The 16530-nt window shown below is 37.4% G+C and overlaps 1 protein-coding gene across 2 annotated transcripts; it reads right to left on the bottom strand.

The window, feature by feature from the left end:
* Positions 1 to 458: 458 nt before the first annotated feature.
* Positions 459 to 16117, bottom strand: tcea3 (transcription elongation factor A (SII), 3). 2 transcript variants are annotated; one of them, XM_030158568.1, is made up of 21 exons: positions 15894 to 16117; positions 13846 to 13908; positions 11300 to 11405; positions 11089 to 11179; positions 10315 to 10845; positions 10117 to 10230; positions 8175 to 8276; positions 8010 to 8078; positions 7820 to 7921; positions 7608 to 7682; positions 7308 to 7367; positions 7079 to 7150; positions 6903 to 6971; positions 6762 to 6824; positions 6600 to 6677; positions 4865 to 5028; positions 4702 to 4757; positions 4440 to 4595; positions 4172 to 4318; positions 3359 to 3430; positions 459 to 840 (listed from the first exon to the last, which is right to left on the bottom strand). In XM_030158568.1, the coding sequence occupies exons 1-21, from the start codon at positions 15960 to 15962 to the stop codon at positions 832 to 834; spliced, it is 2268 nt and encodes a 755-aa protein (XP_030014428.1). In that variant the 5' UTR covers positions 15963 to 16117; the 3' UTR covers positions 459 to 831. The 2 variants fall into 2 exon arrangements, with proteins under 2 accessions (XP_030014428.1, XP_030014427.1); XM_030158567.1 differs by having other exon boundaries at positions 4440 to 4594; positions 4701 to 4757; positions 10117 to 10845.
* Positions 16118 to 16530: the final 413 nt, after the last annotated feature.

Raw genomic sequence — 16530 nt, 5'->3', positions numbered from 1 at the left:
TGTGAACCTGTAAATGTGCAGGAAAACGGTTTGTGTTGAACTTTGTTAAAATGACACACTCACAGCAGTCTTTCACCGACTATTAGAGTGGCATTAACAAGTAAGCCTCTAATTTGTGGTTTAAAACCTCACAATAATATAATAAAATTGTGGGAAAGAATGCTGCCAGTCCTTGAAAGTGACTGATGCACTGCTGCCACCTACTGTATATTTTCAACAATCCAACTACACCCTAATACAGTCTGAAGTCGTTCATCATGTGATCATCATATGCACATGCTACATTGTAAGTCTATTTACTGTTAGCACTGCACTCTTCTCTAAAAAAATGTCAGATTTTTTTTGTGTTTTTCATTGGTATTGAAGTAATATTTTTGACATGTAAAGAATTGAATATCCTAAAAATATAAAAGCTAATATAAAACCTTTTATTAAATGTGATGAAAAAAGTCAGTGTATTGATAATGTATGCACTTTTATTAGTAGTAAATATATACAAAATGCAAAACTGTAAAATCACATTGCATATTAACTGGATTGTAGGTCTTCTCATTGTGACAGCACCATGATTATTCATTATTCATTATGTGATCCAATGATTTAATGACTCAGTCATCAAACTAAAATTCATGCAGTCTTCAGTTTCATACAAAGCAAACCCTGATTAAAAGCACATGCTTAAAAATCTCAACATTTCAAGTAAAAACTGTAAGAACACTATCATTTCTTTAAATCACCACCAGCGATAATTTATAAACTCCTTTTTAATCCCATTATAGAAAATAAGCAGATCTGTATGCTCCGAAAACACCTGGAGTCACACGGACGATATCAGCAGAACTGAAATGGAGAAAGAGAAACAGGATTTATTAGTATGTATATATGTATTATTTATATATTTTTTTAGATATAATTATTATTATTATTTTATTTTACAATTGACTGCAGGGACAAAAAAATTTGTTTCACTGTGAACTGTATTATGTCTAAGTGCATGTGACTAATCTTATTTCTTTTACAATCTTCATTAGCATGTCAAAGGATGACACATAAGGGTCAGATCAAGCGAAAGTGAACATCAGTGTCAAAAATTTAAGTTTCAGCTATCATTTCTCAAATAGGCTCATTTTTTAGCTTAAGAACTCTAATTTTTGGAACTGTTTACAAAACTTCAGTATCACTAGTAAAAAAAATATATATATAAAGATATAATCAATATAAGATGAAACCTAAAAAGGACTACATATGTAAATGCACTGTCAACTTCAATAATAATATTTTTCTTGCTTGTTTAAGTGATATTCTAAGTCTGTGAATCTGTTGGAACTAATTATTCAACAGCACAAGAATACTGAAAAGTTATGTACAATCAAATTATTTGTAAATATGCTCTGCTATCAGCTGTACACATCATTTAATTTGCAATATCTATGTTACATAAAAGTTTATCAGCATATTTGTAGTGTTTTAGTTCCAGCAAAGTGTTTTATAATGACTACTGAACAAAGATACAAACTGCTGTCCATGTCACAACATATTTGTGCTCATCAAAACTTCTTTAAAACATTTTTATCCAATATTGATAACAACTGTAGTTTAACATCATAGCTAAAGCCTAATATTTCTTTTTCTTTGAACATTTGCGTAAAGCGAAAAAAAAAAAAAGTTCCAATTTGAGTCCCCATGTCATGCAACAGTAACTGAAGTATTTTTACCCCAAAACTGTATTTCTGTAAATTGTAATGTGTCATGTCAAAGTACTTACTGAGACCTATTCATACATGTATTAAACATGGAGACAAGTTATTTAGTTTACAACACAGAGCTTATTGAACATGAAATGTGTCCCTGTGTCACTGCTTGATCTGACCTTTAAGCTTCGTTGCATTTCAGGAAAACACGGCAGTCAAAGCTGGACACTAGGTACTTGTTCACGTCTTCAGTCTGTCACACTGAGCTTCGAGGCTGCGTTCGTGTATCCGTTTTAATCTGCACCGTACACACCACTCGACCATCTGTGATAAAATCATCTCCTCCACCTCCCCAGACTCTGCATGAATTAACCCTTAACAAACCATTTATGCCTTCAGTGTATGATCCAGTTCAATCTAACCCAGCTCAAGAATCCCTTCAAAACCCGAATCTATACCTATAACTTTGAGAGACAGATCTGTTGGCCAGTTAATCCTCAAATAATGTTTCAGAGAATTACTTTAATACAACTTGTTGAAGAGGAAGAATGTTGATTTGTCTGTATATTTTATGTGCAACACAAACTGCAACTGAACCTCCATCAGTAACTGGACTGCCATGTTAGGCACCTAGGTAGGTTAATGCCTTGCTCAAGGGCACATTAGTGATCATCATGAACTCTTTTGCCAATCTGGGGAATTGAATTGGTGACTAAAGCAACTTCTTCCACCTTCTAGGACATAAATAAAATATGATGACAGTTGGTGGTCACCTGCCAAAACTCAGGATTGAACCAGAAATGACTGGATTGATGTAGTGTACAATATATACGTCATGGAGAGAATCACATTTAATTTAAGATGTAAAACTGATATTTTTACTGAAATTTGGTCAAAGTGGCTCATTTATATTGTAACTGTGAGACCGGACTTTATATAATTTCAAAGGATCCTCAAACTTTACTGTAAAGGAAAAAAAATAATATGGGTATATGAGTATATTGATGCATGTGTGTGATGTATGTATATGTGGACAAGATGCTGCTCTAAGGCTGGACTCTACCCCCCTGTTGTTTGTTTGTTCTGCATTGTTTTGTTAGTGTAAGTATTTGTGTTGTTTTTTTTCTCAAAAACAAAATAAAAAAAAAAAAAAATTGCTGAAATAATTCAGTTTCTATCCCATTAAATCATCCCCTCTTTTACTGAAGCCGTAACAACATGACAGCTAAACATATTTTAGTGAAAAATTAATCTTTAAGTGTATCTGACCAAGAACAGTTTTGGGCATAACTGTGTAGAAGCTGCATAAAAACAAGTATTTTTCTTTTTGCATCTTTCCATGACATTAAATCTCTGATTACGAATGTCATTTACAGTGTTTTATCTTCTGGCATGTGTCACAACAGTATGTAAGGGTTAAGCAAATGCATACAAATGTATTTATTCATATACTTCACACTCTGATTATGTATTCAGACCTGTGGATCTCGGGGGAAAGGGGTGGTGGTGGTGGGGGGGCTGTCTGAATCAGAGCCCCTCTCAAAGCCAGAGACACCAGTGAATACAGATGCATTTCATTCAATAATAATGTTTAAACCTGATGTAAATGTCCTGGCTGAACTATGTTAAGACACAATAACTAGACGAAGGCCAGGCAGTGAACTTACCTTCCAGCGGTTACCACACTCATTACACAGCACAAATGTGGTCATTGGCTCATCAGCACTGCGTGTCTGCACCTAAAACACACACAAATGAGCAGAACATTACAGCGCAAGATGTGAAATGAATCAAATAAACCTGAAAACAAGAGCCAGCATTTTAATCTTCTGGTAAATGTTATTGGAATGACATTATTCGTAGAACACAAGTAAAAAAAAATACATCTGTTACTGTTTTCCTTTTGCACTGCAAAGAACCAACAGATGAACACACAAGTCTTCTGACTTCTTGTATATTTACTATGTTTTTATTCATCTTTTTTTTTTATTACTATTTTTAATTATATAGCAGCTGAATCATCTGTTGTTCAGATCATCTGGATTCTCCTGCAAAACTCTACAACATGTTTCTGCATAAACAAGTTACATTTAAGGTATTTTAAGACCAAACATGATATAGATCTACCTGTGCTTTTGTAATATACGGGGCTAATGAGAATTTAGCTGTATTTGATCTTATGTATCCTACATTTAGAGATTTCAGGCAGAATCACTGTTTAATATTCATTCTTTGGAGATGAGACAATGCTCATGTCCAACCCTGAACATGACGAAAAAAAATATTAGACCCCTCCGATCTAATAATAAACAGTTTATTAGAAAATGTGTATTGGCCATACTTTAAACACCTGTTTGATTCCACTAGGATTAGACATTATATTAGACAAAGTGGAAAACTGCATGTGAAATGATGCCATTTATGTTTCGGAGTGGATTCTTGACTCTTGTGTTTTGTATCATATGTTCTCATCCGTGTACCTGGTTGTAGGTGCAGTTCTTCTTCTTGCACTTGCCGCACTGCAGCAGGTCGGTGGTGGTTCCACCAGTTTTGGCCATCTGGTGCTCCCTGATTGCCTCCTGGGTAAGAACGTTCCTCAGCTGTTTCAGCTCGTCACTGGCCATTTCCTTTGTAAAAACAGAAACATTTAAGGGACTATGAGAGCTAAGTGGTAAGACGAGGGAAATGGAGGTATATGTGAGAAGGGCCAAATGAAAACAAATGTAAACATGAAAAGCATTACTTTACCTCAGCAGTCATGGAGGCCATGCGACTCAGCTCAATGTTTCCTGCGAGTACATTCTTGCGAAGCCCAGGGTTCTTTGGGTCCTTCAAGTTACTGATGCGACTCCGCACCCTGTTCTTATATTTCATATCAGTGGCCTTTATCTCCTGATAGATATGTGCAGCTAAAAGTCAAGGCTCAATTAATTTGCATATGATTTATTTGTGGTTTTTTAACAAATCTGATAAATATGAATGAACTCAGTTAAATGAAATGAAGGATATAATCTTCCATCTCTGCCGCCATGCTGTCGCAGTTAGCCCCAAATTCTTTATAGTCATCTGTCACATCAGGAAAAAAATGTTTAGCAGACATTGCACTGATATTTGTGTGCATTCATTCACTGATGTTTACAGCTGTAATATAATAAATGCAGGTAAAGTCTCACTGTCTGTGCGCAGGGCAGCGGCGATCATCTCAATGCACTTGTCTCTGACGGAGTCGCCTGTTGCCAGGTGAGCAGCCAACGGACCGCCAGCAGAACTGAAGCCAGGAGACATGGGGCTGGTCGGGGTGGTGGGGGTTTTAGGGGTATCGGTTTTGCTTTTTCTGCTGGGCATATTTAAAAAAAACAACAACAGAAGAACAGGGATGAATGTCATGTCGGCTTTTTCCAATCTAAGGCCCAATCCCAATTCACCCCTTGAAACAGAGCTGCAAGGGGTAGGTAGGGGTTGAAACATTCCCCTATAAAAATGGGACAACCCTTCGAGACCTTTTATGTCATCAGCAGTCATCGATGCTGCTATAAACAGATGAGACAGCTTTGTTTCCAAAAGAATTCACCATGCCGTCAGCAGCTGTAACCGTCCCTGTTGCATGGGCTCTGGGCGTCTTTTTGCAGTTCTCAACGTACATTTGTGTTTCTTTCATTTCAGTTGTAGCCGCCTGGGGCCCAATGATGACAGGATCTGAGATGGACCCCTTCATGTGCCCCCACCCTACTGCATCTTTACAGACTGGATCTACATCCACAAATGGACGTCCATCAGTCTTGGTGCATCTTTAGCCTGTCTGTCCAGAGTGGATCTCTCCTTCACTGTGGTTCTCCCTGAGGTTTCTCTTTTCCCACTGGGTTTTTGGAGTTTTTCCTTGCCGAGAAGGAGGGTCTAAGGACAGGAGACGCCCGTGACATTAATCCATTTCCTTCATCCGCTGTTTATTTGACTGTTGATTGTTTTCATATCCAACTAGTTCTGTAAAGCCCTGTGAGGCCACCTTGTTGTGACATAGGGCTCTACAAATAAAATTGAATTGACAATTGAATCTTATCACACCGCTGCACTTTTTTTGCTGTGTACGTGCTCCATCTTGATTTGAACGGAATTATGGGAGATTTCTCATACCCCTCCGTTTGTGTGGTCCTGAAAAATCTCCGTTTGGAGAGCTAAACAGCCCTCCGCCTTAGCCCTTCCCCTAAGACTCATCAAGAATGGGGACACCCCTACCCCTTCACATAAATGCACAAAATGGAGGGGTAGCAGTAAAGGGGGGGGCAAGGGGTGAATTGGGATTGGGCCTATGCCTTGTTCAGGGTCAGACCAAATAGGAGGTATGAGCCAAGGTCTGAACCATTACAGATATTTGTTCATTTTAGTTTAATCCTCACTCTGCAATTATAGACAGGACTGTACAACTTTTTATGTCATTCCAATATTGTTTGACATTCATTTTTGTACATATGGGAGTGTATCTGATGTCACCACTTTGTAAATTCAGCTTCATTCTGTTCTTCTGTCTTCCCTTTGTTTGCAATATCATTTCTTTTTCATGTATTTAACCTGTGCTTAACCAGGAAAGACTCACTGAATTTAAAAATCCTAATTTTACAAGAGCGTCCTGGCCAATATAAGAGACAGATTAGCAACCAAACACTCACAAACCCATACATTATATGAAAATATAAGGCAAGTATAAGATGATAAAGGCAAAGAATTCATTTACTGGTAAAGTAGCATTTAATTAAGAACATATTACATGCAATACATATAAATTAATTAAAATGTAATACAAAACTAAAGTAAAAAGTAAATCCAATTATGAAGCAATGAAATAAACTTACTTCTTATCTTCAGTCAAACAAGTCAGTAAAATTCTCATTTGTAGATTTTATCACTGATTACCTTTCAATGCTGTCAGTTGAGGGCTTCCTCTGAGGAGGTCCAGACTGAACCGGGGTTTTGGAACCGTGAGACTCTCTCCTATGAAACACAGTAAATAAAATCAACATCTTCACGTTTATTTAATAATTACATAACAAATACATATACATTGCTTTGACTCACCTATCAGTGGTTAGCTTCTTTGCTGGTGGTGAGCTGCACGTCTTTGAGTCAGTTGACTCTCGTCTGACAAAAGACACTTGGAGTCAGTTTTTTCCAGATTGAAGCATTAATGAGATTCAAGGTAGTCCATCGTAGACCTACCTGTCAGGTCTAGAATCAGACGAATGGCGTTTCACAGGTTGACCAGACTTTGAGTCACAGGAGTCTTTCCTACAACAAAAGAGAAACATATTTTGTGCACCAACATCATGTTCTCATAAAAACAGTCAACACTGTTAAAATGCATTGGTTCAACTCGCTTTCATGATGCTGCACACCTGTGAATTTCTTTTTTGACATCCAAACTGGGCTTTTTGGGAGGTGGTGGTTTAGAGTCAGATGAATCTTTCCTGACAAAATGAAACAGTTTTTTTGTTGTGAAAAATAATAAATCCAAACCAAATTCCTCGTGTGCAAAAAACTAAAACTACTAAATCTATTCCGATGCTCCAGATGAACCACATGCATCACATCTACAACTATTAAAGATGCTCATTATTTGCTAACCTTTCTTTCTTAGCTTCCCCTGAGTGTTTTTTAGACACTTTGCTATCTGAAGAGTCTTTCCTGCAAAAAGAAAACAAGTCTTTACCAACAGAAAAACGTACAGTTTTTCTTTTTAGATGACTGCTACACCAGCTTTGAGAACTGATGAACTTGTTTTGAGTTTTGTATGACACGAATGAAAACCAGAAATTATAGTCAGAGTGACATGCATTGCCTGAGCTAAGGTCACCGATCCTCTAGAGACGACAGCAAGATCTGTTTCAAGGATAAATGAGACAGAATAAGTCCCAGATCCCAGACCTGTCTTTTGTCTCTTTTTTCACATCGTCTGACGTCTTCTTCTGTGAGGGACTTTTACGGTCCGACAGCTCCTTTCTATTGTGGAAAACAACACATTGACTCAAGTTTCCAAATGAAATTACAGCCTTTTTTTCCAAAATATTTCTCCAAGACACTTCCAGTGACCACATGCACTCCGCAAAAAAAAACCAAAAAACTTATCTGATCCAGACCTCTCTTTTTTCCCATCCAGGGACGGACGTTTCGGAGCAGGCGGAGGGTGAAGGTGAAGGGGAAGTGGAGGAAGAGGAGCATTTGGGTCCGGAGGTTCTTTTCTGAATAAAAAGGTGCCTTTGAGCTGAGCTGTATGACTTCATACTGACAGTGACTATGACATAGGATGTAACGCATGCAGACCCTGACCTTGCTGGTGGAGGATGAAGGTGGAGAGGAAGAGGAGCAATTGGAGCATTTGGGTCTGGTGGAACTTTCCTATTAAGGTAATTAACATCTATGAGTTTCCTCTAAAAATCGCACACAGTCTTAACTCACTCAAATGCCCGTGCATATGGTTAAAGCATGGCTGACCTTTCCTTCTTCACTTCGAATGATGGACGTTTAGCCAGAGGAGACAAGGGTTTAGGGGCATGTGGACGAGGATGTTGCGATGAAGAGTCCTTACCGTCCTTCCTACACAAATGTCACAACATTATAGAATAAAGTGGTGCACATCCACAGTCTTTGTCGTCAGATGATGGAACATGCCCGTTCAAGTTAAAGGGTAAATTTGGATTCTGGGAAGTGGGGCTGTATGAGGTACATAAAGTCAGTTTATTAACTTTAGTAGCTGTGGTTGGCATAGCCCCAGTTTGGAAAAGTAGACATGAAACAGATCACAGAAACTAAATGAGGGCCAAAAATACAAATATTAGCCCACTTTGTTAAATCACGTGCTGTTTTATCACTCAAACCCACCGCATACCTTGACAAAAACAGCACTTTTAACTCACAGGAATTGCTGGTCTGCTGCTGCTTCATTTGGGGAGTTTTTTTTTTTTTTTTTTTTTTTTATGTGCAGCTTCAGTTCAACACCTTAATTCATATGTAATTAAACTGACAAACTAACCAGTCCTTCAGTGTCCCATGAAGCCAAATTGCAGTTTGGTGTCTTCAACTCGCAAAGACCTAAACAGCTGCCAGTGACCACAAGCATCCACTGATCTAAAATGATTAATAACTTTTGAACCACTAACTCTGTCAATACACATAAATAATTGTGGCAAAAGACAGTTTCTCAGCTTTTGGTTTGGATCAGATAAGAGCCATTTGGACATTCAGAGTCTCCAATGTGAATGTGGAAACAGTCATGTGCTACAATACTGACTCACAGTATATTCAAGTAATGATATATTTTGTTAGAAAAGTCCCTTTTTATTCAGCTTCCTGATATAACAACATTTCAATTTACTCTGAGCTTTCATGAACATCTACATGATAAATATAGGAAAAGATATGGTTTTTGTTGATAATGCAGAAAATAATATACATAGTGAGAATACATGGTTTGCTGCTGATGGTCACCTCAGTACTTCACTTTTCTGTCTCACACAATTCGTATTCTTTATTCTATATTTTTATACATATATTTATTCTATACTACACAAGAGCAAAAGTTAAGCCGGAGCCAAATTCCTTGTTTGTGTGCACAAACTTGGCCCATACAGCTGATTCTGATAACTCACTTAGGAAATATTACATGTAGAGATGATTACATGACTTATTTAGAAGTCATCACAGAAATAGTTCTAGGTCTTTAAGGGTTTAACAGAGTGATATAGAGGCTTAAGTTCCTCACCAGAAAGGGCTATCATTGGATAAAAAAATGGTGAAAGTATTCTAAATATAGAATACACTTACATACTTTACAACAACACTTTACATACTTACATATTTTATGGAGAGGGGGTGGGATTAAATAAGTTGCACTTCTTCCCACCCCTTTTCGGGCATGTAAATGGAACTATTGGGCTGTTCTTCTGTCTAAGATTGTTATGACTGTTGATATTTGTATTATTATGCATGTTTTGCTTGTTCGCATATATGTTAAATTTCATTGCATGTTCAAAATCCATCACTAAAATAATTTTTTTTTAAAAATCAATAACTAATATAGATTTTTTTTTTATGTTTACAGTATGTAGCTAAAATACCATTTTGCTGCTCCTGGTCCACTATAGTCCTCCTGTTTGCTTCTCAAAAATGGAACAGCATTTACTATAATCTAAGAAAACTGACTATGCGTAAGTGTCTCATACAGCCCCTAATAATCCAAAATAATCCTTTTATGAAAACTGTTTTCTTAAAGACACACCTGACTGAGCCAGCACAGCATGCACCATGCACAGTGATATCCAGTTAGGCAGTGTGTCCACTTAGAAAACTGTGGAAACAAACGTCTGTTATCCCATGCACTTTGAGGAAGAACATTTAAGTCTCATGCTCTGTAGCTCAGGCAACGCAGCGTCCTGACCTGTCCTGTTTCTTGTCCAGAGAGGGACGTTTGATCGGAAGAGCAGGTCGAGGAGGACGAGGAGGGGACGGGTAACGGGACGGATACAGAATACTGCTGTCCAAGACTCCCCTCCTGAAATGAATAATTAGGTCAATTTTAAGCCCTGTTTGGTCTGACTCAGGAGTAGAAATGCATTCTGGGCCACCACCCTCTAACCTTTCAAATATTGGTTTGTGAACGTCAGGTTTCTCTCTCTGAGGCTCAAATAGCGGTCTCTCTCTCGGCAGTGTGTTCATCGGCCTCTCGTGTCGACTCTCTTCTCTGTTTCTGTCCCGTCTCATGTCATCAGTAAACATGTGTTTTTTGGGGTCTTCGTGGTGTTTCTCCTTTTTGGGCTCATCAGCATTTTTCATCTTTTTATGTTCCTCTAATGGCTTTTCTTTCCTTTGCTCTGGCTTGTGTTTTTCACTTTGCAGATCTAAATGCTTCTGTTTTCTGGTGTCTGTTTCCGGCTGAGGCTCCTCCACAGGTCTTTGTTTTTTTGGCTCTTCTACGTGCTTTTCTCTTTTGATTTCATGTGGATGTTTCTCATTGTGGGGCTGTTCTAGATGTTTTTCATCCGCGAGGTCATCCGTGTGTCTCTTTCTGTTTTTGTGCTCATCGTCTTGTTTTTCTTTTCTGTCTTTATCTGAGTGTTTTTTGTCTGCATCTGAGTTGTGTTTTGATTTTACATCCAGTCTCCTGTGACTAACAAAAAACAAGGGAAGTATTATTCATACTTCCATTCAAAAGCCAGAAAATGAAAAGAAACTGCCATCGCTTCAGCAGAACACTTTTCAACACTTTCATAAACTCTTTACAAATGTCCCTGTGGGTACGACAAGTATGACAGTCAGGTATCCTGGTAATCTATCTTACTGCAAATACAAAACATGTGTTATGACTCTCTTAAGTGGTACTTATCCGTGAAGCAGCTGGGAAAGTACTGACCTGCTTTGCATCTCAGAGGGAGAGCCGTTTGGAGAGGATGCTGGTTTGTTGGGGTCCAAACCATTCTTCATTTCAGATGATTTCTCTGAATCTGTTGATCACATATATGGGGGAATAAGTTCAGCAAATCTTTCAGTTCACGATGTATTTACTGCACAAACAACAATTTACACTGCTCTGTAAATCGTGTCTACAAAGTCAAGTCAGGTACCGAGAAGTCTTTTCCAGTCTTTAATGAGGACTTTGGCCAATGCAATGACTTCTTCATCTGTGCAGTGCTTCCTGATACCGTTCACAGACATGCCAATCCTTGTTTCCTGAAAGAAATACACACACATAAAATGACCATTTATAGTTTGTGTTTGTAATTATCTGTTAATTCAGCTCTTGCACTCATCCATATGAAAATGTGTACATACATTTCATTTCCATATGTATTTTTGTGAAAATATGTGTAAGACCAGCCTATCAGTACCATTACTTTCGGTTAAATAAAGTTACATTAGGTTAAAAATCGTGATTTTCATTTACAACTCACTTACACATTTATACATGTACTTTTACAACATTAAACAATACGTTTTATGAAATATTATGACTTGAAGGTATCTGTTTTAATATATGTGTATATACAACTCACACTATGCTAATTCCATACATGTTATAAATATAGGGGTCCAATCAAGTGGTAACATGTGGACACATTTCGTGTTCAACAGTCTCTGTCGTGTAAGCAGAGTAACTTATATGCATGTATTATACATATTTGAGTAGGTGTTTAGAAAAACTTTAACATTATGTATAACAAAATCTGGGGAGAGAAAATTTTTAGGTGAAAAATGTCAAATTACTGCTCAGTAACACGTGGGCTTGAAACGGACATCAATTTTTTTAAGCTTTACGCAAACATTCAAAACATGTGGTTCTCAACAGAAATTGATATCAAGTAGGACAAAACCTTTTAGATATTATGTTCAACTATGCTGGAAATAAATCTTGGAGTAAAATATTGAAAAGTCTCTGTTTTATTGACATGAGAAGGTGGTGACGCCTGGACAGGTTGCCATAGAAACACATGGATGACTCTTTACCATTGTATGCATTACCCAAAATGTATCAAAAGATCATTATTTTCTGAAAGTTTCACTCAAATATCTGAGTCACAGCTTGAAAATTAAAAATTGGTATTTTTGTGGTAACATGTGGACAGGGCCTTTTAAGCAACTCACAAATGTTCAAACTCATAAATATCATTAATATTCACAAAATAATGACAATCTAATACTTGAAACTTAACAATCATCTATATAGTCAACAGATCAAATATATTTTAAATTTTTTAGATACAATTTTTTGCATCAAATTCAAGCTATGGCTATGGTGTAAAAAGTACAAACTTTTTTCCCCATAAGTGGTATTTTAAAAAGGATAACAGTTCCATAAAATAGAGATCTTCAGCTAAAAAAATGAGCCCACTTGATAAAAGATGTATGCAAATTTACTTTTTCATGTTGATGTTCACTTTTGCTTGATCGGATCCCTATATGTTCTGCAGATGTACAGTACTGTGCAACAGTTTAGGTCACCTTCAGCTTTGTTATATTAATATGGTTGAAAAGAGCACACAGATTTATTTCCCATTCTCTTTTCTTAAGATACAAAACAATGAAATACAGGAAATATGTGCACGACCTTAAAAGACACAGAAAAACAGAACTGAATGTGAAGAAGCAGCACCAACAGTTGGAAATGTCTGACATGATGAATGAAACCTGGAATAAAATGGAAAATGAATGACATAAATCTGATACTGTCTGAACAAAAGGGTTAAAGACATGCTAAGTACAAAGGGAGGGCACACTAAATACTACTACTTTGGTTTACACAAGCTGTTTTTTCCATTAAACTTTTGAACATAGGCTACTTCCCATACATCCAGATTGTATCTTAATACAGAGACAGATAAATGCATATATATACTCATTATAGAGTAATTTTACTAAACTAGCATATCTGTTTGCCTATAATTTTGGACACTAGTGTATGCATGTGAAAATAATCTTCTTATAGGTGACATATGGAAGTATCTTTACGTCTGTATACTAACACTGATGTCATTTAATCATTATCCCACTGTTTCTACAGGGTGGGGAAGCAAAATTTACAATGAACATTTAGTTGTTTTTTCTCAGCAGGAACTACGTCAATTGTTTTGAAACCAAACATATATTGATATCATAATCATACCTAACACTATTATCCATACCTTTTCAGAAACTTTTGCCCATATGAGTAATCAGGAAAGCAAACGTCAAAGAGTGTGTGATTTGCTGAATGCACTCGTCACACCAAAGGAGATTTCAAAAATAGTTGGAGTGTCCATAAAGACTGTTTATAATGGAAAGAAGAGAATGACTATGAGCAAAACTATTACGAGAAAGTCTGGAAGATACTATTAAAGAAGAATGGGAGAAGTTGTCACCCGAATATTTGAGAAACGCTTGCGCAAGTTTCAGGAAGCGTGTGAAGGCAGTTATTGAGAAAGAAGGAGGACACATAGAATAAAAACATTTTCTATTATGTAAATGTTCTTGTGGCAAATAAATTCTCATGACTTTCAATAAACTAATTGGTCATACACTGTCTTTCAATCCCTGCCTCAAAATATTGTACATTTTGCTTCCCCACCCTGTAATTACCCTGAAGTGCAGTTTTGTGCTTGTTCCTGAGAGTGTGTGCATTCAAAATATGGTTTACCTGGAGGAGTTTGAGAGTCATGTTGAAACTTTTCAGTTCCTTCAGCAGGTCCATGGCGCCTTCCTGCAGTCACAATCAGAACACATTCAATCCATGTGGTTAGAACAATGTTTATGTACAACAAAAGTAAAGCAAAGACATTTCTGTGACAAGTTTAGTTGTCCTCCCCTGACAGATTTTAATATAATCAAAATCCCGGTCTGTCAGTGGGATGGTCACCAGGGCCACAGCTCGAGGAGACTGTGAGGTGCCATGCAGGCGCACTACTTTTGGACAAACTACACTTTCAGTCACTGGAACTGAATATTGGAACAGTTTACCACTGAACATAAGAGACTCACAGTCATATACCTCCTTCAAATCACAACTTAAAGATCATATGAAGGTAAACCAAGCCTGTGACCATCAGTAGATCGTCCTCAGTGTTGTTCTGTGTGTTTTTATGATGTTTTGCCTTTTTGTCTACTGTCTTTCTTGTCACCTGCCTATGGACTACAGATGGAAATGAGCACTGCTGCTATCATCTGCCATATTTACAGCTGCAATTGTTGTAGATGTTCATTAACCCTTTCATGCATGAATTATGAGAACCTTAATCAAGATTTTTTTCCTGAGTGTTTTTATTCTTCTTTAGGCATGAAAAAAACAATGCGATTATTATTATTATTTTTTTAATGAACCTATTTTTCACACAGTTACAAAAAGGTCCACTCAGCTGGACACCATGTGTTTTAAATTTTGAAGCTCAGAAACATGCATTTACTGACAAACTGTGTGAAAACTATGAAATAAAAGCATTTTTATCCTCCTGAGACCCAGCAATGCATTTTTGTCCTCTGTAGGGGACAAAAGTTTGACAGTTTTACTTGCTGTCCATTGTAAAGAACATTCCATAAAAAAAATAGAAATAATTTAAAAAATGTATCTGAAAAACAAACAAAAAAAGCCTGTTCCATTATGCAGTTTCCAATCAAGACAACTGTTTAATGGAAAAAAGCTAAAATTTTCATTTTCCTGGGTCTCAGGAGGTTAATGCTGCTAATCTGATGTTTTCTCATATTTTAACATACTATAATACTAGTTATTACTCACTCAGATAATATGCAAAAAAACAACAACTTTTTGTTTAAAAAAACAAAAACAAAAATCTGTTAATTACAGTCTAATAACAGTAATTGATTTTGATAAAAGAACAGGAAAGTTACAGGAATGTCAGTGTATGGGATGGTGCATTAGTGTCCACTGTGTTGGTTGATATTGAACTAAAACAATAAAACCCATGAATATACAAGAGAACAGCTGGAGAACAACTGTCCACTGGAGTGACCACTGTGCATGAAAGGGTTAATATGCACTGTCCCTATTTAATAAACAAACAAACAAACAAACAAATAAATAAAAAACAAACAGAAAATGCTACTAATTTTTCGTTTTATACCATGGATTGAATCAATCCATTGTGGTAAAAATGTTTGTGTATAATAACAGTAAAGCAAAGACATTTCTGGCAAGTTTAGTTTCACTTTTGCATTCCTATTGTCATTTCAGACTCAAACATAAAATGTCAAATGACAGAAAGCACTTCCTAGAATTTCCTGTAGCTTATGTTTTCAGCGGCATAAAAAACGTCCTGTTTGCACTTTCAGCCACAACACAGACACGACCTTCCCACAAGCTGCGTTGTTTTCTCTCTGCTGCTAGTGTGTGTGTGTGTGTGTGTGTGTGTGTGTGTGTGTGTGTTACAGTTCAATAATACCACTACCAGCAGAGGAAAAGTCGTCGAGCAGTTTGACCCATGCAGTAACCGCGCACTGTCCGACGCGTCCAGAACGCACAGACCCGTGCCAAACACCTGTTCAACATTTGTTACAGGACCCTCAGCTTCGTGTCACACTTCTGCAGATTTCGTATACACTGTAGAAAAAGTACTTTTTCGGAGACAAAACCCCTCGCCTGTGAGTTTCAGAGACATTCAGAGGCCTTCTGCACAACACGCGGTGGTAGGACAACGCGCCACCTGTGGGTGTCAACAAACAGCAAACTCCTACCGTGTTATTTCTAGACACCATCTTGTCCAGTTTTTTTGCAATCCGGATGAGATCCTCCTCCCGCGTCATCGCTGCATTTACTCAACTTTTCCCCCGAAATTAACAGTATTCGATTGGATATCTTCTCTAAAACTACGAAATCAAAGCAAAAAAGTTTGGAGCGTTTGCAAGTCAGACTTTACGCACGACGCACTCCATTCAGCGGAGAGGCGTGTCCTGTAGAGTCCCAGCTGACCAACCCGACACATGACAACAACTAAATATAGACTGTAGTAGACACATGGAGCAGTACAGTAACAGGTCAGCCTGATCAACTGAAAAGTAATTTAACTATTTGTCAAAAATGATCAGTAGTTTTTTTTACTTTGGGTTGGTGAAGTAGACATAACCAGCAAATGCAAGATTTTTCCCAACTTGCATTTTTATTTCACATTCTTTCCCTTTCTGTCTCTGTTTCTAGTGTGCAATCTGGATCCTGGTTCTAGACTCAAATGAGGTCACTGTGTAATGATTAATCTTTCCAAATTGAAGGCAGTTCGCTCCAGTTATTTACACACCAGCAGCTGCAGCTGTGCCAAACTGCAACCCGACCCCAGATCTGTGTTTACTACATCCATGTTACTCACGCACCACAAGC

This window comes from Sphaeramia orbicularis, chromosome 16, assembly GCF_902148855.1.
Source record: "Sphaeramia orbicularis chromosome 16, fSphaOr1.1, whole genome shotgun sequence".
Classification (NCBI taxonomy): domain Eukaryota; kingdom Metazoa; phylum Chordata; class Actinopteri; order Kurtiformes; family Apogonidae; genus Sphaeramia; species Sphaeramia orbicularis.
This window is presented reverse-complemented; position numbering and strand designations above follow the sequence as displayed.